Source organism: Ostrinia nubilalis, chromosome 7, assembly GCF_963855985.1.
Source record: "Ostrinia nubilalis chromosome 7, ilOstNubi1.1, whole genome shotgun sequence".
NCBI lineage: Eukaryota > Metazoa > Arthropoda > Insecta > Lepidoptera > Crambidae > Ostrinia > Ostrinia nubilalis.
Window position 1 is genome coordinate 11,109,657 of NC_087094.1, and position 25,326 is coordinate 11,134,982.

General features: G+C 37.2%; 3 protein-coding genes across 3 annotated transcripts in view; 2 read left to right on the top strand and 1 right to left on the bottom strand.

Moving 5' to 3' along the window:
* The window catches only part of LOC135073495 (cytoplasmic dynein 2 heavy chain 1-like), a 41,897-nt gene extending 30,984 nt beyond the window's left edge, over positions 1 to 10,913 (bottom strand). Inside the window, exons 1-18 of the mRNA XM_063967680.1 lie at positions 10,748 to 10,913; positions 10,295 to 10,428; positions 10,020 to 10,184; positions 9,803 to 9,899; positions 9,579 to 9,708; positions 9,361 to 9,494; positions 8,959 to 9,203; positions 8,778 to 8,877; positions 8,514 to 8,653; positions 8,217 to 8,438; positions 7,991 to 8,134; positions 7,408 to 7,629; positions 6,948 to 7,121; positions 5,980 to 6,165; positions 5,412 to 5,540; positions 5,188 to 5,333; positions 2,872 to 3,036; positions 571 to 780 (exon numbers count right to left, since the gene is read on the bottom strand). Coding sequence (XP_063823750.1) covers positions 571 to 780; positions 2,872 to 3,036; positions 5,188 to 5,333; positions 5,412 to 5,540; positions 5,980 to 6,165; positions 6,948 to 7,121; positions 7,408 to 7,629; positions 7,991 to 8,134; positions 8,217 to 8,438; positions 8,514 to 8,653; positions 8,778 to 8,877; positions 8,959 to 9,203; positions 9,361 to 9,494; positions 9,579 to 9,708; positions 9,803 to 9,899; positions 10,020 to 10,184; positions 10,295 to 10,428; positions 10,748 to 10,784 — 2,780 coding nt within the window. The 5' untranslated portion in view covers positions 10,785 to 10,913. The remainder of the gene's footprint in view (positions 1 to 570; positions 781 to 2,871; positions 3,037 to 5,187; positions 5,334 to 5,411; positions 5,541 to 5,979; positions 6,166 to 6,947; positions 7,122 to 7,407; positions 7,630 to 7,990; positions 8,135 to 8,216; positions 8,439 to 8,513; positions 8,654 to 8,777; positions 8,878 to 8,958; positions 9,204 to 9,360; positions 9,495 to 9,578; positions 9,709 to 9,802; positions 9,900 to 10,019; positions 10,185 to 10,294; positions 10,429 to 10,747) is intronic.
* A 474-nt stretch (positions 10,914 to 11,387) lies between these two features.
* On the top strand, positions 11,388 to 12,593 carry LOC135073297 (succinate dehydrogenase assembly factor 2-B, mitochondrial-like). Its single transcript, XM_063967412.1, has 3 exons — positions 11,388 to 11,533; positions 11,610 to 11,755; positions 11,846 to 12,593. The coding sequence occupies exons 1-3, from the start codon at positions 11,516 to 11,518 to the stop codon at positions 12,114 to 12,116; spliced, it is 435 nt and encodes a 144-aa protein (XP_063823482.1). The 5' UTR covers positions 11,388 to 11,515; the 3' UTR covers positions 12,117 to 12,593.
* A 105-nt stretch (positions 12,594 to 12,698) lies between these two features.
* Positions 12,699 to 25,269, top strand: LOC135073296 (branched-chain-amino-acid aminotransferase, cytosolic). The gene is made up of 8 exons (XM_063967411.1): positions 12,699 to 15,262; positions 16,142 to 16,312; positions 17,781 to 17,990; positions 18,592 to 18,822; positions 20,703 to 20,886; positions 21,349 to 21,471; positions 22,581 to 22,735; positions 23,337 to 25,269. Exons 1-8 carry the CDS (start codon positions 15,242 to 15,244, stop codon positions 23,523 to 23,525), a joined length of 1,284 nt encoding a protein of 427 aa, XP_063823481.1. The 5' UTR covers positions 12,699 to 15,241; the 3' UTR covers positions 23,526 to 25,269.
* Positions 25,270 to 25,326: the final 57 nt, after the last annotated feature.

The window sequence follows — 25,326 nt, forward strand, 5'->3', positions numbered from 1 at the left end:
TAATTTTTCAATGCTTAAGTGTCCATTAGAATGAAAGGGTGCTTAATGTATTAAAAAAAATAGAAAATAATTATGATGGGTTAATGTTTTTGGGCGGTTTTTTAGGCGGTTTCTGACAATGTCCTTTATAAACTATGTTGTTCATATGTCATAGATTTGAAGCATCTGGATTATTTATATATAATATAAACATCAAATTGTTGTTTATTAATTAAAATGTTGATAAACAGTTATTAAGTAGTATTATTGAGTGTTCGCTACGCCATGTTTTGAACAGAAAATTGTTTGAAAACACAAATATGGGCGTGGCCTAAATATTTTTTCGAGCAAATACACATGAATCGTATTTGCTGGAGTTTGTAGTAAACATTCCCTGCGTTCATTTGCGGATCATTTTAGAAATGGGTCAGATTAGGTAAAGACAATACCTAAACCAAATATTGTTCAAGAATGCATACTATGTTCAGGAACGGACACGCCTTAAGTAAAAAAAAAATCTTTTGATATCCACAAAAATGCAAGCATTCGCGTTCACGGCTCGCGATCAGTGTCCCAACTAATACCACTCACAAGGTCATCTTAGCCACGGCCTGGCCATAGGCTTTGCAAGCCTTGAAGTTGTCCTCAAACTGCGCGGGCTCCGTTAGCTGAGCGCACAGTGTTGGAACGTCGCGCGCGCACGCCAGCGCCAGCCGCCGCGTCCAGTCGCGGCAAGTGCGCTCTAGAGATAGCAGCGCCGCTTCAAGCTGTTGCACCGCTTTGTTGCCGAGCCAGCTGTGTCTGGAATATGTTAAAAACTCATTTATTTTATTTGTCGGCCATTTGGTGTAGTGGTTCAGAACGGACTACTATGCCGTGAGGTCCCGGGTTCGATTCCCGGCCGGGCAGAAATTGAAATGATGAATTTTAATTTCTGTGACTGCTCTGGGTGCGACTATGTATAATATTTATGTATTTAAAAAAAAGTATACAGGGTGTTAGGTAAATGGGTATATGAGCCGACACTAGCCCATGTTAACATGGGCATATAAATGGTATGGTGAAGTCAGAAATTTGATATCATCATTTTATTTTTTTTAAATTTTCATACAAAATTAAATTTACAAAATCCGATTTGTATGAAAAATAAAATAATTAAAATGAAGATATCAATTTTCTGACTTCACCATACCATTTATATGACCATGTTAACATGGGCTAGTGTCGGGTCATATACCCATTTACCTAACACCCTGTATAAGTAGTATATCCGTTAAGCTAGCATAACACAAGCATTAAGTTGCTTACTTTGGGGCTAGCTGGCGCTGTGTGAAATTGTCCAAAGATTTATTTATTTATTTATTAGTTGGGCAAACCATTATTTTGTTGTGAAAAATATAAATTTACATAAAAAAAAAGTAAACAAAGTGACAAAAGAAAAATTATCGACTAATTATAGTTCATTCAACTTATGATGGTGATTTAGACAGATAAAACGTTTCGTTTTATGATTATAACTTTCTACGAATAAAAATATTGAGTTGTAAAAATCAATTACTTTTGTGTGTTTTCATCCTTCCAAAATATCAATCACTAATCTTTCTCAATTAACCTAAACAAGAATTTCTAATTATTTATTAGTTTATTATTTAGAAAAAATTGAGAAAAAATATTAAATGAATTGCTTCTGCATTAGTCGGAACTTTTGCTCATAGGGATGGGACATAAACAATCGCAATAAATCAGTAATCGGCATGGTGGTCATCTTACCATCGAATCACGATTATTATCTCAGGCAGGTCAAAGCTAAGTCAGTACGTGTGCGTTTGCCTTTGATGACGGTTTTGTTTTATGCGATTTCTCCACGTATTGTTTGTTATTGTTATTTTGATGTTTTATTGAATAAAATGCATATATTTAATTATTTGTGATTTATTTTGTACCACTAAGAATATTCACGTTTATTCCATTTCCAGATAGTTAAAATTCATAGATATAATTTTAATCAAGATTAAAAATCAAAGAAATAAAAGGCGATTAGATTTCTATAGAAAATATTCTCGATTCTAAAAAATATCGATTAGGTTTATATAAGGCTGAATGGACTATAATAAAGGAGCGAACTGCAAACACCACCATTTTCTCCTCAAATAGCACTTTTACACGTCCCCAATCAACCCTACCACTGATCAAGACAATAATATGGGCCAGTACTGACAAGAAATAGCGCAAGAAACTCAGTTACTAATGTTGCATTTGGGATCAGCGAGTTCTGATGATGTATAGACGATAGGAATGCATGACTGAAATATTGTGGTGTTGCTCGTTGCTGACTGACGACGTCAACGACGCCGTGTAATATTTTTAAAGACCATTGGAGATAAAAAACCTTTTCACGGCTAAACTTTTGACTTTTTCTCGATGCTACAATTTGTTAGGCCGGCAGCGACACCGGGTGTCACCATAGCGAGAAGTCAAAGCGCATTACGCCTTCAAATAGCGGAAGCGGGCGCAGTCTGCAGCCTACAAGTTGTGACGGCAGCGAAGCGACACCTGTAGTGGTTGTTGTGACAACGCAGTAAAAAGTCAAAAACCACATTTCATACGTACGCACTATGTCTCCAAAAATAACGGAGGCGAGTGTAGTCTGCAGTCCACAAGTTGCGATGGCAGCGAAAAGTCTAAAGCCATGTAATGAATACTTACAGGCAACATTTGTTGATAAACTGTTTATGACTAGTATGAAACAAGTTTACCATAAACACAGGTTTCTGAAACTTGGCCGTCCACACTTGCTCTCCACTCATTGTTTATGAATAGTTTAATAACAGTGTTTATCAACAAATGTTTCCTAATGAATACATGGCTAAATGCTCCACTTCATATACGTACTTGCGCACAATGTCTCCGAACACAGCAGAAGCGGCAGCGTTAGCGGAGGCGGGCGCGGGCTGCAGCCCCACAAGCTGAGCGGGCAGCGACACCAGGCGCCGCAGCTGGTGGTAGTGCTGCGCCCTCACTTCCTCCATAGGCGGCTGCACGCGCACCATGTGACCCCTGCGAATTATTTTGAACCCTATTTACTAGCTATTGGAGGCACTGTTTGCATTGCACAAATCACTAATAGTCCCTTATAACCCCTCGCACTAAGCGCGCACCATGTGACCCCTGCGAATTATTTTGAACCCTATTTACTAGCTATTGGAGGCACTGTTTGCATTGCACAAATCACTAATAGTCCCTTATAACCCCTCGCACTAAGCGCGCACCATGTGACCCCTGCGAATTATTTTGAACCCTATTTACTAGCTATTGGAGGCACTGTTTGCATTGCACAAATCACTAATAGTCCCTTATAACCCCTCGCACTAAGCACGCACCATGTGACCCCTGCGAATTATTTTGAACCCTATTTACTAGCTATTGGAGGCACTGTTTGCATTGCACAAATCACTAATAGTCCCTTATAACCCCTCGCACTAAGCGCGCACCATGTGACCCCTGCGAATTATTTTGAACCCTATTTACTAGCTATTGGAGGCACTGTTTGCATTGCACAAATCACTAATAGTCCCTTATAACCCCTCGCACTAAGCGCGCACCATGTGACCCCTGCGAATTATTTTGAACCCTATTTACTAGCTATTGGAGGCACTGTTTGCATTGCACAAATCACTAATAGTCCCTTATAACCCCTCGCACTAAGCGCGCACCATGTGACCCCTGCGAATTATTTTGAACCCTATTTACTAGCTATTGGAGGCACTGTTTGCATTGCACAAATCACTAATAGTCCCTTATAACCCCTCGCACTAAGCGCGCACCATGTGACCCCTGCGAATTATTTTGAACCCTATTTACTAGCTATTGGAGGCACTGTTTGCATTGCACAAATCACTAATAGTCCCTTATAACCCCTCGCACTAAGCGCGCACCATGTGACCCCTGCGAATTATTTTGAACCCTATTTACTAGCTATTGGAGGCACTGTTTGCATTGCACAAATCACTAATAGTCCCTTATAACCCCTCGCACTAAGCGCGCAACATGTGACCCCTGCGAATTATTTTGAACCCTATTTACTAGCTATTGGAGGCACTGTTTGCATTGCACAAATCACTAATAGTCCCTTATAACCCCTCGCACTAAGCGCGCACCATGTGACCCCTGCGAATTATTTTCAAACCTATTTACTAGCTATTGGAGGCACTGTTTGCATTGTACAAATCACTAATAGTCCCTTATAACCCCTCGCACTAAGCGCGCACCATGTGACCCCTGCGAATTATTTTGAACCCTATTTACTAGCTATTGGAGGCACTGTTTGCATTGCACAAATCACTAATAGTCCCTTATAACCCCTCGCACTAAGCGCGCACCATGTGACCCCTGCGAATTATTTTCAAACCTATTTACTAGCTATTGGAGGCACTGTTTGCATTGTACAAATCACTAATAGTCCCTTATAACCCCTCGCACTAAGCGCGCACCATGTGACCCCTGCGAATTATTTTGAACCCTATTTACTAGCTATTGGAGGCACTGTTTGCATTGCACAAATCACTAATAGTCCCTTATAACCCCTCGCACTAAGCGCGCACCATGTGACCCCTGCGAATTATTTTGAACCCTATTTACTAGCTATTGGAGGCACTGTTTGCATTGCACAAATCACTAATAGTCCCTTATAACCCCTCGCACTAAGCGCGCACCATGTGACCCCTGCGAATTATTTTGAACCCTATTTACTAGCTATTGGAGGCACTGTTTGCATTGCACAAATCACTAATAGTCCCTTATAACCCCTCGCACTAAGCGCGCACCATGTGACCCCTGCGAATTATTTTGAACCCTATTTACTAGCTATTGGAGGCACTTTTTGCATTGTACAAATCACTAATAGTCCCTTATAACCCCTCGCACTAAGCTAATATGTTTGTGTTACGAGTGGGTTCACCACAATAATCGTCCGCAAGGTTCGAACCACAACATTCCGTGTATTTCGAGTCGGTTAATAAAATACAATACAGCTAAATTTAACTGACGATGATAAGATCTGAAATTACATCACACATTTTTGTTGACCGGTAATAACACCGATGATAACAAAATCTGAAATTGCATCATACATTCTTGTTTTTATCCTGTCACGTAAAACCTGGTCTTATCTAATCGCACGTTAAGCTTATATAGAGTTCATAAACTTACCGAAGGACCAAGTCAACTTTGACATGCGGAAAATGTTTGTGAAGGGAGAGCAACGTTTTGATGTACTGACATTCCAGCACTTTATACAGTTGCCAGTCCCAGTGGGTGCGCCACGATTCTGTATTCTTGTAACCGTTTGCTTCTACCTGAAATAGGTAATAATAAGAATATCAACACTGAAACACACTATCTCTAGATTTAGAAAAGTTATAATTATCATTTACCTTCTCAATAATATCTCTGATATCTTTTATTTTCTTTTTCCATTCGGATTGTTGCGCTAAAAGTTCAGTGTCCAGTAAACTTTCGACAATGTTTCTTATTGCAATGTGCTGATTGGTTAAATAGGTATTCTGGAATCAACAATAATCATGCAATTAAGATATTACACACCACAATTAATTAAATTAATTTAATTACAAGTATACAGTCAGCGTCAAATAGTTCGTGACACCCAAAATAGCCTAAAAGTTCGTAACACGTCTTTGTTACAATTGGAATAAGGTCGTGTTGTCAACTTTTTGGCCACTTTGGGTGTCACAAACTATTTGACGCTGACTGTACTCACAATCAGTAAGAGAAACACCCCTCTTTCCGTCGGGGGTCAAAAAGGTCAGTATCGCTGCTACTGTTTAATTTTGCAAGTCATTCAGTCTAAGCAGTCAGCAGTAATCGGACAGCAAAAAGTGCGACTGCATGTGGATAGAATGTATAAACCTCAGTACAGAACGCTTTCGCGATTCGAAACGTGCGAGTAAAAGCACTATTATCACCATATAATCGTTTATTTACCTGAGACTCGAGTTTGAGCACGATTCTCTTCAAGTCGTCGGTGTACTTGGCGAGGTGGTCGGTGTCGTTCCAGTAGGCCGCCTTCTGGTCGCGCACCAGCCGCGACAGGTCCATGGCGGCCTGCAGCATCATCGGCCGCGTGGACGGGATCATCCGCTCGCCTAGCGTGTTGTGGAAGGACGCCACCTGACGGGAGAATAGAACGCGTAAGGTGCAGGTCTGAAATCTCACTAACATTTTAACGATGTAATAAAATACATCCCTGCACCGTTTCACTGCCGTTCTAGGAAAATATACTTCTATGTGAATACCTTTTTTTATAATGGAAACAGCATCAAAACATTCTTCACATGTGCCGGGGCCACTTCTATGTGAATACCTTTTTCTATAATGGAAACAGCATCAAAACATTATTCACATGTGCCGGGGCCACTTCTATGTGAATACCTTTTTCTATAATAATGGAAACAGCATCAAAACATTATTCACATGTGCCGGGGCCACTTCTATGTGAATACCTTTTTCTATAATAATGGAAACAGCATCAAAACATACTTCACATATGCCGGGGCCTGTACTTATCTGTATCCGTGCATAAAATTCAATGGCCCAACCAAAAGGCTCAGTGGATTGAAGACCAACCAAACTCATAAAAGTAATTTATTTTCTGCAAAAAGGCTTTTGAAAAGTGCTTTTACACTCCCCAAGTTCCCAATATTACTTTAATCCTACCACTGCTTCGGGACAATAAATGGGTCAGTGCTGAGAAGAAGCAGTCGCGCCTGTCGTAGCGCCCCACCATGAGCTGGCTGACCCCACTGAACTCCATATACGTGCCTATTTGCGCGCGATGTCTGCGAATACAGCGGAGGCGGGCGCGTGTTGCAGCCCCATAAGCTGAGCGGGTAGCGACATCAGGCGCCGTAGCTGGTGGTACTGAGTGCTGCACCCACATCACCTTTCTATACCTGGTGCAGGCGTTGAGCGTGACATAACGCGCGTCCGAGCTGGTCTAACGCGGCGGCGGCTGGCGGCGGCGGTGGCAGTGGCAGTGCCAGGGCTCGAAGCGCGCGCGCCTCGCGCTCCAGCCGCGTGACGCGCCCGTCGTAGCGCACCACCATGAGCTGGCTGACCTCGCTGAACTACATATACGTACCTACTTGCGCGCGATGTTTGCGAATACAGCGGAGGCGGGCGCGGGCTTCTGTCAACGAGTTGAGCGGGCAACATCAGGCGCCGCAGCTAATCATAGTGCTACACCCACATCTCCTTTCTATACCTGGTGCAGGTGCTGCGCGTGACACAACGCGCGTCCGAGCTGATCTAACGCGGTGCGAATACAGCGGAGGTGGACGCAGCCTATAGTCCCACGAGCTGGGCGGGTAGTAACACTGGTGGTAGTGCTCTGCTTCTCCTTTCTATACCCACCTGATGCAGGCGTTGCGCATGGCATAACGCGCGTCCAAGCTGGTCTAACGCGGCGGCGGCTGGCGGCGGCGGCGGCAACGCCAGGGCTCGCAGCGCGCGCGCCTCGCGCTCCAGCCGCGTGGCGCGCCCGTCGTAGCGTACCACCATAAGCTGGCTGTCGCCGCTGAACTGCACCACCGGCTCGTCCGACGACAGCTGGAGCGAGCCGTTTTTCACCTGCGCCTATAAAATACAATCGAATTAAAATCAGGTACATTTACACGTGTGAAGAACCATACTATGCTCGGAGTTTTTCTGCGTGATCGAAACAGAAATGATGAGATCCGCAGGAAAACCTAGTGACTTGCTTAGCTCACAGAATTTCTAAAATCAAGTGCTCTGCTCACTGCGAGCGGAGCACATAGCTCGTAGAGCTGACGGCTGCTGGAGCAAAAAAGTTCTCGGGTGACGACCACGGGCCAGTTACTGTCTACATATAGGATAAACTATCATCTTCGATTCGAATCGGTAGCCCAATATCCTGGGGTTGGCACAAGACCATTTTGGTGTGTGAACATTTCAAACATTGGTTATAATAATTTACCTGTAAATCTCGGGACCACTCTTCATGGAGTTGGGTGTACAGTGTTTTCAGGTCTTTTAGTACCTGATCCGCCAGTTTGACAAGCTCAGGGGTTCCGTCGAAACCAACGAGGTATTTGTCGGCACAAGTACGAATATCTTTAACCTGCATGTTTAAATGATTGTTTTTAATTTTTCAAGTCACAGAACAATATCAAAAACGACAAAAACAATAGTAAAATATTTACTTTAGCTTCTGTCTGCTTAGCCCATTGTATTTGTTGTACTACAAGTGACATTTCAGGTGGTTGATACATTTGGACATCAATATCCTCAGAATCCAGTTGATTTTTTATTGCTTTTACCATAGAAAGTAGAGAAGAAACGAATGTTTCAAGTTCATTATTTAGTGCCTGTTTTACTAAAGGTCTGTCTATTAGTGCTTTGTATCTCATAAACTCATAAAGCATCTGAAAAGAGATAACAATCATTATAATTGATGGTTAAAACACTTCTGAATAATCTGTCTATCAGGTTCGATTTACCTGTTTAGATGACGTGTTATGCAATCTAGGCTTAAGTTTTTCAGCAATTTTTGTTTCAGCTGGACGTAAACTCGAAGAAAATCTTGAAATCGCTGTTTCCCATGCTTGATTTTGTCCATTACAAATCCACACATTGATATCTATAAAAAGAAAATAAAAAAAATGCTATACTTTTTCTGTTTAGCCATTGTGTGATATTTAGAAGGTAAAAATTGGTAAAATAAACACATGTATGTATAGTGAAAATACAATATTATTACTTACTTTCAAAAGGTTCAAATAAATATTGAATTTTTAGCTCATCCTTCTCATAATTTGTTAGCAACTTATTGAGTTGGGTGTAAGTAGATCTTATTTCATGAATCTGTAAATGAATTATTCAACAGCATATGCTAGAGTTAAGTAAAACAATGTGACTAACTTAAAGAATTATCAAGGAACAAACCTCTTTTAGTCTTTTTTCAAAGTTTACACAATAAGCTGGAATGTAAGGTTTTCCATTCCAAATGTGTAGAGCATAATTCGGCCAGTATGTTTTTGTAAGTGATTTACAGGCACTGATCCAAGTTTGAATTACTTTCAAACTTTCCATGAGAAGATTTAATATTTCGATTTCTTTGATCCCTTCTTTTACCTTCCACAAATCAACAGATGGAAAGGTTTTCTGAACAATTGAACAAATGAAATATGCTGAAATAAATACACTTTAATTAGTATTGAACTAAAAAATTAGAATTTTAAAACGGTTTAGCGGCGCCTACGGAACATCGAGTAGTTGGGGCGTGGCTTATTTGCAACTGCCAAGATATGAATGCTACCTATAATACAAAACAATATTTCAACTCACCAATTACATCAAACATGTGTATCATTCTTTCTTGAGTGTAAGGAAAGGTAGACAGCCTCCACACATCATCTAAAAGTCCTCCAACATTTTCAACTGCCTCCCTAGTTTCAGACATATTACTTGCAAGCATTGATCTGAAATCCAAGACAGAATACCATTAAGATAAATAGTATAAGTTTTTTAATTGAAAGTTTTCTGTAATAATAACTAAATAATACCTTAGCTCTTCAGATATGTCTTCAAAGAGATCAAGAAAAGCAGATGCCCCTTCCTTTTCTTTTTTACTGGCATCCCTTTTATCTACTACTGATCTCCAATATTCTATTTCATCATCAACAGACAATATTACTGAAATATAAGTTAAAATTATTTATCATTATGATCTTATTACTTTTTCTTATTATTTAAATATCAAATGAAAAAGTGTACAAAGTATAACTACCAGTATTATCACTGCCTTTCCCTTGTGTGATTATTCTTAAATTGGACTCTAAATCGGCAAGATTCTTGTGCAGTTTGTTTGAAATTAGATCATTATTCTGAAATATAAAGTTTAGTTTTACAGATCAGTGATATCAGTGAACATAAGTTGAAATTCACTACTGTGTTCATTCACTAACTTTACTTACTACCACTATGGTGTTCATTAAATTACTTACATTGGCTAAAAGTGGGGAGTATATTTGTTTCAGAATATGATACAAAGATTCAGCCACATTATTTGAAAGTGTAATAATGTTTATACTGTTGACTGCGTCATCTGCAGCTAGGTCTAATGCAGCCGGCTTATAGAAGATAATAGACTTTTGCTTATCATTCACCATCTAAAACCAGTACATAAAAAGATTTTAATTTAAAATATTTACATTACAAAAATATCAAAGAAAATCTGAACAAACTAAGACACAAATATCCTAGAATATGTTACTCAAACCTTAGTAAATAGAAGTATAGTATTATCTTGAATCAAGGCTTGAAGCACTAAAGTCTGAGGATGATGTATAAATTCTGAGAGACATTCCTCTGATTTTGGATTCAAATTCAAATTTGTGGTGTTGTAATAATGTTCTGAAAAAAGGAACAAGGCATCAAACACTTTTTGTTTATGTATTAAGTTGAGGAAATATTAATAAAAATATTAATTCTTTAAGTGATTAGGCAGGATTTGAGGATTATAATGATTTAACTGATTTCTAAGAAAACTTTAAGTACTTATAATGAAATAACAGTTCTAACCGCTAAGTCGCAAACGAAGAAAGTGAGAATGATCCAGCCTGTAGGCGTTTTGGTAAGCGGTACCAGCAGGCATGATCCTTAAAAACTATCATTTGCAATCGGCAATTGAGAAATAGGAATGATGAGACATTACATTTTGGCTTGCACGTACCTGCAGTGTGTAAAACTAATTCACGAACGCGTGCCATGTTTCTATGCAACGAAATTCACCAGTACATCAATCTAGCATAATTCATATACGTATAGACACAAAATAATCGATACCATTACTTAAAAATGATGAAATAAGTTTTTAGAAAGAAACCAACGATGAAAACTTGTTTGTACACAACTGTCATTTGCCGTTGCTATGGTAACACGACCACAGATTGCAAATGCACATTGCAACTTTTTTTGTGCAGTTATGGCTTCGTGCGGTTTGCACATCCTCTTTCCCTACAGTTTCAACTTTCAGTAAAGATGTGATACTTTATTTGTACTGAAACCTGCTCCCCTAGACAAGTTGCATTTTTTGATCGATTCGAAAATCGAATCCGTTATAACTTCATATAAAAAAAGGACCATTTTTCGATTGGTTTGCACTTTGCGATATAGACAATTGCCATATGAAAAACACACTTTTCCAATATTTTTGTTTGCCATGAGATTCTGGTAGACCTATACAAACTAAAATTTGTCAACGAAAGCGCCATCTGAGTGAAATGATGAGATTAAACTAAAGACTAAGACCATTGTCTCAAAGCTTGAAAATATTTGAAAAAGAAACAAACGTCAATGTCAATGTCATGTCATAATTGTCAATAATCTCGATTTTCCTGTTTCCTTCGATGAAATTTTTCGCGATTTCTGCAAAACAAAAATAACTCGTAATACGACTTGTAGGAGTTGTAGTAAGTAAAGGAAAGGACTTATATTCATCATGTATCGTCTACGAACGGTATGTATTTCACAAATTAGTAAAATGATTTTTGTTTCTTAACGATTCTTAAACAGTATGCCTCCGCTATTTTCAGGTGTTGAATGTTTTGCAAAAAGTACAATCAGCACCCAACGCTGTGCGTATGAGCAGTGCTTCAAACACAACGATGGATACGACGTACATGGAAATTCCTGTTTACGACATCAACAAGCCACAAACTTTACAAAAACGCAAGGCAAGGTTTGTATGTTGCGGAAAACTTGCACGCTGCTTTGACGTTACCTCGACAAGAGTTAGATACATTTTTAACAAATTCAATATTTATTTCAGACTTCATTATCAATCTCGCAAAAGAGGAATGCTTGAAAATGATCTTCTACTGAGTACATTTGCAAAGAAATTCCTGGATGGATTTAATGAAGAGCAGACTATGATGTATGATCGCTTAATCAATTCTCCCAGCAACGACTGGGACATATTCCACTGGATTGTAGAAAAGAAACCAACTCCAAGTGAATTTGATAATGAAATTATGGATTTGCTCAAGAAGCATGCTAAGAATGAAAACCGGGAGTCATTGAGACAGCCTAATCTACACTAAACCAAAATGTTACATACATCACCTTAATAGTTTTAATAGTTGTTGAATTTTTTGATAAGTAGGTAGTTGAATGTTATTAATTTCAGTATTGTAGTTTTAACAATGATAAATAATGAATATTAATTGTATTTAACAGCATTTCTAGAAAAAAATATAAATTTTGCAGTTGGACAACATGTTTAAGTGTCTTTTCAATAATTGAAATTATTATTATATGAAACATGTTATATTATGTATATTTTAATATATCATAATAATATGTATTACTTACTTTAAGTATTGCCATCATATTTTTTCACAATGATATGTTACATAGCATCTAACACATTTAGGAAATAAATTACATATTGTTTTACCTAAAGACTGTTTATGTTTTCTTAATTACTGTTCTTTTCTAAGGAGTTGAATTTTGAACTGGAGTAATAAAATATGTCTCACCTAGATCAAAGTAAATTAGTTATGAGTTGATTTGTCTCACTCAATATTTTTCTTTGAATATGTATTATAATAAATAATTATAAGTAATATTATCAATAGAATTATGTATTAAAATTAGCTAAGATAACATCTTATAATATTTAGAGCCAAAAAACTATTTTTATATTTTTTTGTATGTTTGTTACAATTTAAAAGAATATAGGAGGATAAAACATATGATTTGTGCTTGCATAAGTTAATAATAATGTCTAAGGTTTTGGACTATGAAGAATTAATCATAGAATGACTGATAACACTGGGGAACAGTCATTTTGCGGCATGGTAGTTTAGAGTCAATTCTGTATGCGACTAGTGTGCTGAATACTAGAACATTATTAGATTTGTCAAATTGACTCTAGATCTTGAGATAAATGCTATTACATAACTATTAATATGAAAAAAAAAACTAAATAAAAATACCAATCTGTATTAAAAAATTACACTAAGATCCTATTTAAGAACAATATAAAAATTAAAATATAATTGCTTTACATCAAATAATAGAAAAAAATCTACAAAAGCTTTTTCTGTAAGCTTTTATGTTATGGTTTTGGTCAGGAAAATTCCATAATTATGTAAACAGTAATCAGCCATCATCTGGCGGTCCCATTGACCTTGGATATCTTTCTTCCACTATCCTGATGTTCTGGTGGAACCGTTCTGCTTATTCCTCACTAATCACCCAGATTATGTGAGAAACTGTCCAAATGGCTATTGTAAAAAAATGAATACTCAAATAAGCTCCTTATGTGTGAAATTTTTAAAACAATTTAGCAACCAATTCTGAAAAGTCTGGTGCTCTATGCCTCCCCAAGTATTGTTTGACTACTAAAAGAAAGCTTAGCCATGCTTCAGATTAAATTTTTGTTATGTGGTTTACAAATACAGTGTCTTTTGTAAGAGTACGGATTTGCGGTCAATCGAATTTATTTTTTCCGTATTCAAACGGACGTTTCAGGATGTAAAAGACATTAATTTGGCTGACTTTTGATAATTTAAGTGATTAGAAAGCTCAGTTCATAACTTTGGCCTTCCAAATTGAAGTCCTTTACGTCCTGCTCGACTCCAGTATAGCAGTCTACATAAGACTTGCAGACGATATTGGACCCCCAATATTTATTCTTTTATGGAAGTTTTATACCAAAGTATGCTTGGTAGGTTTTTATCACTACCTCCGTGATCATTTTTCTTTGCCTTTGTAAGTTTACAAACCAAATATTAACAAAAACTGTTGGGGTTGTAAACGCAAGGTTTTCATAACGAACTCATATTTTTTGAGGCAAAAAGCTCTTTAAAAATTAATTTAAAAGACACAAACTGATAATTTCAAGGTCTAGTAGCTGATAACTAAATTGTTGTAACTAAATACATGAGTAGAAAATAAAACTAGATAAAGCTTAGTGGGGTATAATCAAATTCATATAAGTTTAGGGAGGGTCGTTTAATTTTTTCATTGATTTCTTCAATAATATTTTTGCATATTTTGAGATTATGTCATCACAACGAAAAGTTGTATGGTTTTATTATGATAGCATCTTATTTATATTGTAAAGCGGCGTATTTGCATGGAGCGTCATTTCGAAGAAAGTTTCATACATATAATGCTATGAGATACGCAGTTCTCGCCTGTTTGTTACCGTTTGTTGACGCTTACTTTATCAACATGAATTTTATTCAGAGTGAATGTGCACAAATCAACAGTCATTTTACTGTTAGTACATCAATCGTTTTGAACTAGGCATTTTAACTTAATCTTATAATTTAAAAAATATTTATTATGAAGGACTTCCAAAAGTACTTTAATTTTAAAATACTCAGATTTCGAAAAAGTTAAAGACATTGCCCCAGTACAATGTCTATAACATGCTAAAGCATGCATTATAATTTTCAAATGTATTGAATACATGGCCCGTCGTTAAGGCATGGGCCATGGGCTCATCAAATCTAACACCACCAGGGTGACCCCAGTTGTAATTCACACGATAGATGTTACCTTATTGAATCATTAACTGAAACATGATGCAACCGTAGTTTTGTGTTACGGGTACTGTTTTATACCGACATGTAATGTACGTTATTTGGGAAGCCTTACTTTCTTCGGGCTATGATTAAGTATGTTAAATAATTCTTAATGTAAATTGGTGTCGTTGTGCGTAAATAAGCGTTTATTCGCCAGTGATATTAACATATTCATTTAAATGTGAATGAGGTGAGGATGGATGCTCGGTGACCTAATACAGACATGTCACTCGAACTCGCACCGCCACGACACCCGGAGTCCTACCCGTAATCCCTAGTGCGCACAATCTATCACCAAATAACATACTATTATCATTGAATGCGTAATCGTTATTTTGATTAAATTCTGCGTTATCAAATAATATTTTATAATTTGTGTTGATTATAACTACGTCATAGGTCAGCCCACAATCTTATCATTTACTGTTTAAATGTTTGTGCTTTACATCCAGTGAAGTCAGTTAACTTCGAGCCAGTTATGAAAGTACATCTTCTAAATATTTTTTTGAGAAGTAGTTTGCTTTGATAAAATTACCGAAAATTTAAAGTGAAAAGTATCTAATACTTTTGTGTATAAAAGTTTTCTGATTTTAAATTATTATTTAAAGAATATCAGTGTGGAACTTAAAATGCCTTTGCGTCGGAGCAAGGTAAGTACTTCGATTAATTAATTTTATTTAATTAAGTTTTATGGTGTTATAAATTATAAAGTATTTTAAAAAGAAAAATCCTTGAGCATTTTCTTTATAAAAATAATATTATGACAATGCAAGATTTAAATAAAAGTTAAGCAATAAAAATTATCGGCTAACAAAGTTAAATCTTTACCAAGAGAAGAAATGAAAAAAATATAGGTAAACAGTTTTATATTCTGTAGGTAGGTATTATGTATGTATGACCTTAGGTCTCTCTTTTCCGCTAATACTTAGTTTAGTTTCCTGTGTCTATTGTTTGAAGAGTAAACCGTTTTTAGCTTGAACAGAAACCACGATAAATTATTTCCTTTCAACAATAGAACAACACTATAATTCCTACATTCTGCGAACTGTTGACATTATGGAGATAAATTAATAATGAGTCTCAAAACGTCACATAAAAAAACAAGCCGGAACAAATCCCAACTAATATTATAAATGCGAAAGTAACTCTGTCTGTCTGTCTGTCTGTTACGCTTTCCCGCTTAAACCTCGCAACCGATTTTGATGAAATTTGGCATAGAGATAGTTTGAGTCCCGGGAAAGAACATAGGATAGTTTTTATCCCGGTTTTTGAAACAGGGACGCGCGCGATAAAGTTTTTCTGTGACAGACAAAATTCCACGCGGGCGAAGCCGCGGGCGGAAAGCTAGTTAACGATATCTTTTACTTTTTTATACAGCACGTGGTATTAACTACTGAATATACCTACTAAAGAGTAATTTTCAAGTTAATACTGAGTTATTCTGAATTAAACATACTTACACAGGTAGGTAGCCGAGCTGTGGAAAACTGGAAACCTACTGTTTATTAATCATAGCGTTCACATTTCAGGTTCTAGTGAAATGGATATTCGAGAACCAGCACAAGTTGCAGACAGTGCGGTGCTGCAGCTCCTCGCTGCGGTACAAGGAGCTTGAGGAGAGCGCGGCGGCGGCGCCCGAGCCCGCGCCCGCGCCTGCCCCCAAGCCACGCCCCGATATTACGCCTGAAATCTCGTTCAAGGTAAGCTTGTAAGCCAATAAACACCTTGGAAAAACAACAACATCACTCTTTCTCAGATAACAAGCTAATTATCTAACACTAGCTGTACCCGCGACTTCATAAGCGTGAAAATAGTTTGAGTAATATTTCCAGTTTTCTCAACATTTTTCTTTCTGCTCCGTCCGTATTGGCTGTAGGGTGATGTTATATAGCCTAAAGCTTGCTCGATAAATCTAGGCTATCCAACACGATAAGATTTTTCAAATCGGACCAGTAGTTCCTGAGATTAGCGCATTTAAGCAAACAAACTTCAGCTTTATCATATTAATCGTATAGATTGATAGATAGATAATCTAATGCAAATAAAACTTTTGGAGACACTGCATGGATACAATAATTTTGTGATAACATGAAACACCAGCAGCATAACTTTTAACGTGATTCTCGATAAAAGTGTTTTTGTTTTCAAATTACTGATAACTGGAAGTGACCTTATCAAAGTAAAAGAATTGTGCTACTCGTTAGCGACGGACGATGAGAAATTTTAAACGTGCGGAGATCATAAATCCGCATGGGGTTAATAAATACATCGTTTACTCTCGTGTCTTTTTGCTATCTATACCTACTTAATAATACATACCTACCTACCTAATTGAAACTTCACCAACACATTTGGTTTTGTATTATGTACGGTACGGTATGTATTTAAATAAAACTTTTAATGGACAAATTGACAAAAATATAAACAGTGAAGCCTGTTATTCTTAAATTAAAACTACAGGGTTATTCAGTTGACTATTTAAGTTTTTATTTTTTTATGAAATTAAATTTTGATATTCATATAACACCTGTAGGTCTAGACAAAGTGCAAATTATAATCGCAAACCTGTCGAAAAGTGGTCGAAAAGCCCCTTTTTTGTATGGAGTTTTGACGGATTTGATTTTCGATTCGATCAAAAAGTGCGTTTTGTCTAAGGGGGCTGGACGTAGGCACTACAATGATGTTTTTTTAAACTATCTATAGGTATTTGACGTTTGCACAAACTTAAACGGAAATTGTAATACCTTGTTATGTTTTAAAATTTTCACGTTATTCTAAGATGATAAGTAATAATCATTCCTTGAACCTAAGACAAGTCCGGAGGTCATCTTCGTCACAATCGAGTTTAGGATAGGCAGTCACAGTTTGCATGCCTAAACTATTTTTGTACTGAATTGCTTGCAACTCACGAAGGCGAGTGAGCTTTACTTGTGTGTGTATACTGTACATAATGCCTAAGTAAGTCAATACTAACTGGTGTAAATAAGTAAATCTTTTCATTTTTACAACTATCTTATTTGTGTTGGAATAATGTCTTATTTACTTGTAATACTGGTGCGATCCGGTCCATTCGACGTGCAACGGCGGCGCATGGATTACACAGCATGCCGATAAACACGTGACTTACGTCACCCCTATTCACTCTACTAATAAGAACCACTTTTGCAGTCCGATGACCTGCAGGTCAGGCTCGCCGCGCCCTATCAGCTACAGCCGAAGCCAGAAGCGGCGGACCTCGGATTCGGGAAGTTCTTCACCGATCACATGCTCAAAGTACCTTATCAGAAACAACTGGGCGGGTGGCAGAAACCAGAAATAATGCCCTTTGAAAATTTAAGCATACACCCGGCAGCTAAAGCTCTTCATTACGCAATACAGGTACTTAATCACTTATTTAAAACTAATACCGTTAACATCTTGCTGTAACCATGCAAGTTGCTAATTTTAAGTTGTCCGATCTTCAGTATATTCTATTTAGTTTAAAAAAGCGTGTTTTTTTTATTCATAACATAAATATGTAGACGATAACGCGACACAAAGAAGAAAACAATTGCGTCAACAGACTTCAGATATTGCTTACGTTCTAAATTATTCCAGAATTATTAATTTATTGCCGTCATGTTGTCAATGAAGTGCGCTTACATTACGCTCGTTATCACCAGCTCAGTATAAACATACGTTTATCTCGTTATTTGGATCTTAAATTATGTTACCGTGTTGTTGAGAAGGAAAAATAATAGAGAAGATGAACGATTGATGCAGAAACAACTACCTTAGGTACCTTACACTTTTAGAAGAAATTTTTTGACGATTAAGTATAAAATATGTAAGAAGAAGCCGTCGGTAGTCTCAAGACAATTAATAATAATAATAAGTAAAACCCGCGGATTTATAACTAGCAACCTTTCTTAGTTACAGCAGTATTAAAAATAATAATCACATAAATGGCATACCACTCAAAAACCGAAATGTATTGCAGCTGTTCGAAGGAATGAAAGCATACCGCGGCAGAGACGACAAGATCCGGTTGTTCCGGCCAGATCTTAATATGGAACGAATGAACCTCGCGGCGCAGCGCTCGGGGCTGCCCACGTTTGACGGCGATGAGCTCATCAACTGCATCAAGCGCCTCGTGCAGATCGACCAGGAATGGGTCCCGCACTTGGAAACCTCCAGCCTGTACATACGACCTACATTAATAGGTGTTGAGGTAAGCATCGAAACTCCGTTTTATCACCTCTTAACGTGCACGTTTATTCCTAACTAGCTTTCCGCCCGCGGCTTCGCCCGCGTGGAATTTTGTTTGTCACAGAAAAACAATATATTTGCGCGTATTTGCTCACCGTTTAGACCTACCCTGGACTGCCTGGACTACGACAAACATTTTAAAACCAAAATCAGCTCAATCGGCCTAGCCGTTCTCGAGTTTTAATCAGACTAACTAACATCAATTCATTTTTATTTATATAGATAGTTTATTAGTTGTTACAACATTTTAGGTAATATTTTGATGGATGTTTTTGCCTCGCAAAAATAAACACCTATTATAGCACGTCCATGGTGACCTCACTGTCACACGAAAATTAATTAGTAGATAATGATTGATATAATAACCTGCGGTTAAACGCGTGGGTATAACCAACTGATTAGCAAAGTCAACAACCGAGGGAGGTATATAAGTCTAGTTTAATAAATCAAGATACAACTACGACTGAATAATAATGATTCTTTACTTATCTAAACATATTTTCCATGAGGTTACCTTATTTGATCAATCAAAAGTTTTTAAACCCTATCAACAACAGTGATAAGAGGAGGCAAATAATTCGTTATCTTTAAATTCCAAGATACCAGCACACGAGGTTCGTAGATCGCAATTATATGCGTATCTTTTTTGCACTATTTACTCAATAATTTAATCATTACGTCTTGATGATAGCACAAATTATTTTCTCCCTGTGCTACCAAAGTGACGATGCTGTTGATGAAATTTTACTAAAATACATTCAAATTATTTTTCGAGTTTAGTGTTTTATGTATTTTAGTCAATTTATCAATTTTAGCTATTCTTACGACGACGTAATTAACATATCAGATAATACTAAAACATATATTAAAAGTTCCGTTTCATAGCTAGATATTGCCAGATTTATCTCATGTTTAAAACACGCAACGTTAAAGTTCAAATTCATGAACATAAAAAAACTACTGATTGGTGTTCATGATATGAATCAAATTGTTTTTAATACAAAAGTAAATAAAAGAAAATATTAAGTTTATCTCTGTATGTCATAATGACTAGATGTTTCCCCATTATTCGAAAAGTATTTTAAGTAGAATATTTTTAACACTGTTTTAAGTACATTGTTTTAAATACTAATTTTCAGAAAGTGACAAAGAGATAAATTAGCTAAAACTTATTAGTCATTATCGAAATTAACTAAGGCTTCCTGTTATTTCAGTTGATTTGTAAATTTCGACATGACAAACAATGATAAGCGGAAACTTGGGAATTTTCAAGTACAAGTACAGTTTTACAAGTACTGTACTATTTAATAAACTTAATACCCCATTCGTCAACAATGTTTTTTTAAACAATAGCTAACCATCGACGGTTTCCATGTTTAAAGCGATGTAACGTAAAAAATAAAAGTTTTCTTTTCCTTTTCGCAAATTTTAGAACATACATAATTTTGGCTGCGCGTCAATAGATCATCATTCATGACATTACTTAGGTACCCCGTAAAATACAGACTTTGTCGGCCGATAGTTTGGTCGGGCTCAGTATGAACATGTATGAAAGTGCGCACACTACACCGATTTATATCGGTCGATTCCTCACCTAAACTGGAATCTGACCAATTTATCGGCTGACAAAAAGTATAGTTTACGGGGTGCCTAAGTTAATGTCATGAATGATGATCTACTGACGCGCAGCTGCCCAATCTATCGGCCGGCTAAAAGTCTGTAGACTGCGGGGTGTCACAGAGATAGTTTGCGAAGAAAGGCACACCAATGGACTGCGTAATCAATGTATATGTGTGAAAAATCTTACGCAATAAAATGTATCAATTGCACGGGTGTTCGCAGCCGACATTCGGCATCCAGGCGCCGGAGCAGGCGCTCCTGTTCGTGATCCTGAGCCCCGTGAGCGCGTACTACAAGACGGGCGGCGACGGCGCCGTGTCCATCTACGCCGACCCCAACGTGGTGCGAGCCTTCCCGGGAGGCGTCGGCAACCGCAAGGTCGGCTCCAACTATGGACCAACCATAGGTAAACATCGCCGGAGCGGCATATTTTTGATAAATAATGTAACTCCTGAAATTAGACACAAATATTATGTTAAAGCATTCTACAAGTGATGTTTTCTCGTCCGTATAAAATTCCTACAAGGTTTAGTGTCAATAAATTCGTCATCAGATAAAAAGCTAATTTAAAACCTATCATTATCAGAATTAGCGATGAAATATTATTTTATCTTTTGAATCGTGAACGTGATTTTTTTGAAATTGCTTTGAGGTATTTATGGTCCGATTGTACGATTGCAATATTGATGGATTAAAGTGGGGGTGTGAACTGAACTTATGAAATATTCAACTACTTATATTGATTATCTTACTTACCTTAATTGAATGTGTGAAAGAGCCAAATTAGCGATCGTATATTTTTCACGATGTTCGAATGACGTACGTAAAAAATGAAACAATTTATAAATGCAAAGTTAATGATTTACAGAGGCGACGGCCCGTGCGGCAAAGATGGGACACCACCAAGTATTATGGCTCTTCGGACCCAACCACGAGTTGACTGAAGTGGGAGCTATGAATGTATTCATGGTTTACATCAATGATCAAGGAGGTAAGTAGTGTCGTAAGATTTCCATTTGCTCGTGCGAAGTTAACGAAATAAATAATATAATTAATCTATATTAATGTTGTTTATACAATTTTTGCGCCTTCACGGAGTAAACACAATGTAGTGTCGTATCTATTTTGCAGTTGTAATTATATGCAAAAAATACAGGGTGTTAGGTAAATGGGATATCTTCATTTTAATTATTTTGATTTACATACAAATCGATTTTATAAAATTTATTTTGTATGAAAATTAAAAAAAAATGATGATATCAAATTTCTGACTTCACCATACCATTTATATGCCCATGTTAACATGGGCTAGTGTCGGCTCATATACCCATTTACCTAACACCCTGTATAATGTACGCTAACGTGCAAACAAGACACCTCTTGTACAACGAAAATAAATTATACCGACGATACTTGTTGACTCTTAGATCTATTATGTAACAGTTTTCCACGCGCGTACTCCACTGAACGATAATATAAACATGTCTAACCGCAGAATAGATCACGTCAGTAGAATCACTTGTTTGTTAACCCACTCTTTCGTTGAGTTTTTAATCGGTGCGAGCTGGAATCATGCAGTTAATAACTCGATAGCGGGGTAATGTAAGTGGCCGATATTGTTATGTTATCGCCGCGACGCTGGCACTTTGACCCTTTGACCGGTAAATTCTTGCCTCATATCTGAAGCAACAATTAGGATCACTAACATCATCATTATATTCCGCAGATATAGCCACTAATTATAACGATAATGTCAAAACTCCTCTCTTAATCCTATTAAGCTATTCTGAGCAGCAAATAATCATTTAAACATGAATTAAGAAACCGATACCATCTTCTTACAGACAGACTACAATAGCTGTCTTCTACGTTTATCTTTTTTTATATATTTAATAGTACTTTCGCCCTCCTGCGTTTTAGATATAATCTCAGTATGTGCATAATCAGTGAGATGAATGATGTAATTTTCATTACCACATTCTTGGAACTGCGATAAGGTATCGGCTAAGTTTATTTTTCGGGGGGATCATCAACAACACAGATAGCTGTAGATAGTTTTCACGTGTTTGTATTAAGTGCTTATTATGTGGTGTTCCATAGACAAACAGTTGAGTACGCCGCCACTGAACGGGCTAATCCTGCCGGGAGTGACGCGGCGATCTATTCTGGAGCTGGCCAGCCAGTGGGAAGACCTCACGGTCAAAGAGGAGGTCATCACCATGAACCGCGTCGTCGAGTTGAACGAACAAGGACGAGTAAGTTTGTTTTTGATTTGTATGGCTGGATGCAGGCCGCTACCATTTGTGGAAATCATTGGGGGAGGCTTATGTTCAGCAGTGGACGTCCTATGGCTGAAATGATGATGATGATGAACGCATTTTTTAATGATTCATTAGATTATTTCGACCTAAAAAGTTTGCTCGAATTACCGACTATTAATATGTAATAATGGCGGATTATTAACCATTATGTGTTCGTGAACATGCATGAGTGTAAACAAAACAGTGCAACATCACTTTCAACAAGTTTCTCAAGGTTTCAGTAAAATGCCACATCTTTACTGGAACTCAAGAGAAAGGGGGGGATATTATGTATCATTCATCAATCATCATCATTCATTCATTTATTTATTAACCGAATGTCTCTAATTACTTAAAATATAATTTACTTGACACTGGCTAAATGTGCTAACCGCACGAAGTCTTAGGCTGACTTGCACCACCTAACTTTAACGGTAACTATGATGATAACCGGTGCTTTTTGTATGGAGTTTGACAGATTTTTGACGTTTGTCAAAGTCTTGGTGCAACCCTCCCTTATAATCTAAAAAAAACTTTAACCTCGCGTTGTCCACAGCTTCTGGAGATGTTCGGCGCGGGCACGGCGGTGGTGATCAGCCCCATCAGCCGGGTGGGCTTCCTGGAGCAGAACATCGCCATCCCCACCATGAGCCAGCCTCAGCCTGTCTACCGGCGCGTGCGCGACACGCTGCTCGCCATCCAGTACGGACACATAGACCACCCCTACGCCCGCGTCATATCCTGAGCCCAACCCCAGTGCACCGACACCGAGCGTTGTGCCAAATAAATATTCACGAGACTATGCCGGACGATTGTGTGTGTGTGCTAGGTATTTACGATAAACTGAGGTTACGCGAAACGAGTGTGCGGGCTGAAACTTTTTAAATTTGACGCGCTCTATCGCGTGCTCGATATCGCCGCAGCCCCTCGCCGGGCCTTGTGAATGTTTAATATTTATTCGTTACCGTCCTTGCGTCGGGTGACCGCCGCTTTGTGAACTTGTGGTGCGGTTCGTGGCGATTTAAATTTTAGAAATTGTCGTCGTCTAGTTTTATACTATGAAATGTGAGCGACTCGACGTTGTTTATTATACTGAAAAGTAGGAAACGATGGTTGCGAGATCGTTGACAAACGGACTAATTAAGATTTTAGGACAATGTGTGCAAAAGCACACAGCGAAGACGACGCTTAGGACTGTACTATATGTAGGAATTGTTTTATGTAACTTATTCTATAATAATGTAGAGTTTTTGTAAATATTACAATATGTATAGTAGATGACTAGGCTTAGGTAAAGATACATATCAAATAATGATTCTAATTGGAAAACCACTGATACCTTATCTGTTATTCTGCCGAGTCATTAATCAGGTTAATTAAGAAAATGTGACTTTTGCAGCAATGCAAACGTCTCGATCAAGTCTCAATACAGCAGCAATACAATCTTTTAAATAGTCTACATTTGCAGCTTTAATTTTTTTTTAAATATGATATTAGGGTACCTACTTCACAGTGACACCTCCGAACTGCCGATATCTATTTAATAAGCTGTCGAAACGATACTATAGACCAATTTGTGAAAAGGTTAATTTATTATAAAGAATGGTATTCAAAAATTGTTTGAAGATTTATAGTCGGCAATCCTACAATGTGTTTTATTTCATTGACTGAATCTAAGCAATCTCTTAAATGATTACAGTCAGGTTCTAATAAGTGTAGTTCATTCATTTATTCTGAATTTTATATACAAATATTATATTAATAACTACATAATCAGAAAAACCTATTTATTTGTAAACTTGGAGCGAACTTCTGTCCATTCAAATGTGCTAATCCTTATTTTATAAGTTTTCAGGCTTTAGTATAGTTTTATGTTGGTTAGATGGGTGTTACCTCTTTATGAACTTGCATTGAACTGGTAGACCAAACGTCTTTATCGAGTTAAGTTTGACTAGAAACGATGTTCTTGGCAGTATCAAGTGCCGTATTTTTGAAGTATTACAATTCAAATTGGCATTTGAAATATGTAATAGAATTATGTTATTATGACACGTATAATACACGATATTATGTTAACATTAAAACATACGCCTTCAAATGATTTATACATTTTAGCATATTTTATACAGAATTTAGATTTATCTACCAGTAAAGTTATGCAAGGTGCAATATTTAGTGTAAATAATTATGATGTGATATTAAACTAATGTAAATATGTACGGATTGAATCAAATGGTTTTGTGAAGTCATTAAGGCAAGTTTTCCTTTTTCAGTATATTTTGTGTTCTAGTCTAAGAATCTAAAATAATAGGTAATAATGTATTTATGTGAAAGAGAATGGACGAATTTTCATATTGCTCTTGCAAAATAAATTGATTTTAACATCTTGTCTTTCTTTTTACATAGATTATATTATTTAAAGATACATACATGTACAAATAAGCTAAACTGATATTAAAACAATAAACGATTTCATTAAGATTACAAAACATTTTATTTTTAAACATAATTCTATAAATTAACAGTTTAACCACGTTACCATTAGC

What these genes read in the sequence shown, in the direction of transcription:
- LOC135073297 (XM_063967412.1), top strand. An exon ending in TTACAAAAACGCAAGGCAAG is followed by an intron (nt 11,756 to 11,845) that starts GTTTGTATGTTG and finishes TATTTATTTCAG; the next exon opens with ACTTCATTATCAATCTCGCA.
- LOC135073296 (XM_063967411.1), top strand. Translation starts at nt 15,242, where the DNA reads ATGCCTTTGCGTCGGAGCAAG. An exon ending in CGCCTGAAATCTCGTTCAAG is followed by an intron (nt 16,313 to 17,780) that starts GTAAGCTTGTAA and finishes CCACTTTTGCAG; the next exon opens with TCCGATGACCTGCAGGTCAG. An exon ending in TTACATCAATGATCAAGGAG is followed by an intron (nt 21,472 to 22,580) that starts GTAAGTAGTGTC and finishes GGTGTTCCATAG; the next exon opens with ACAAACAGTTGAGTACGCCG.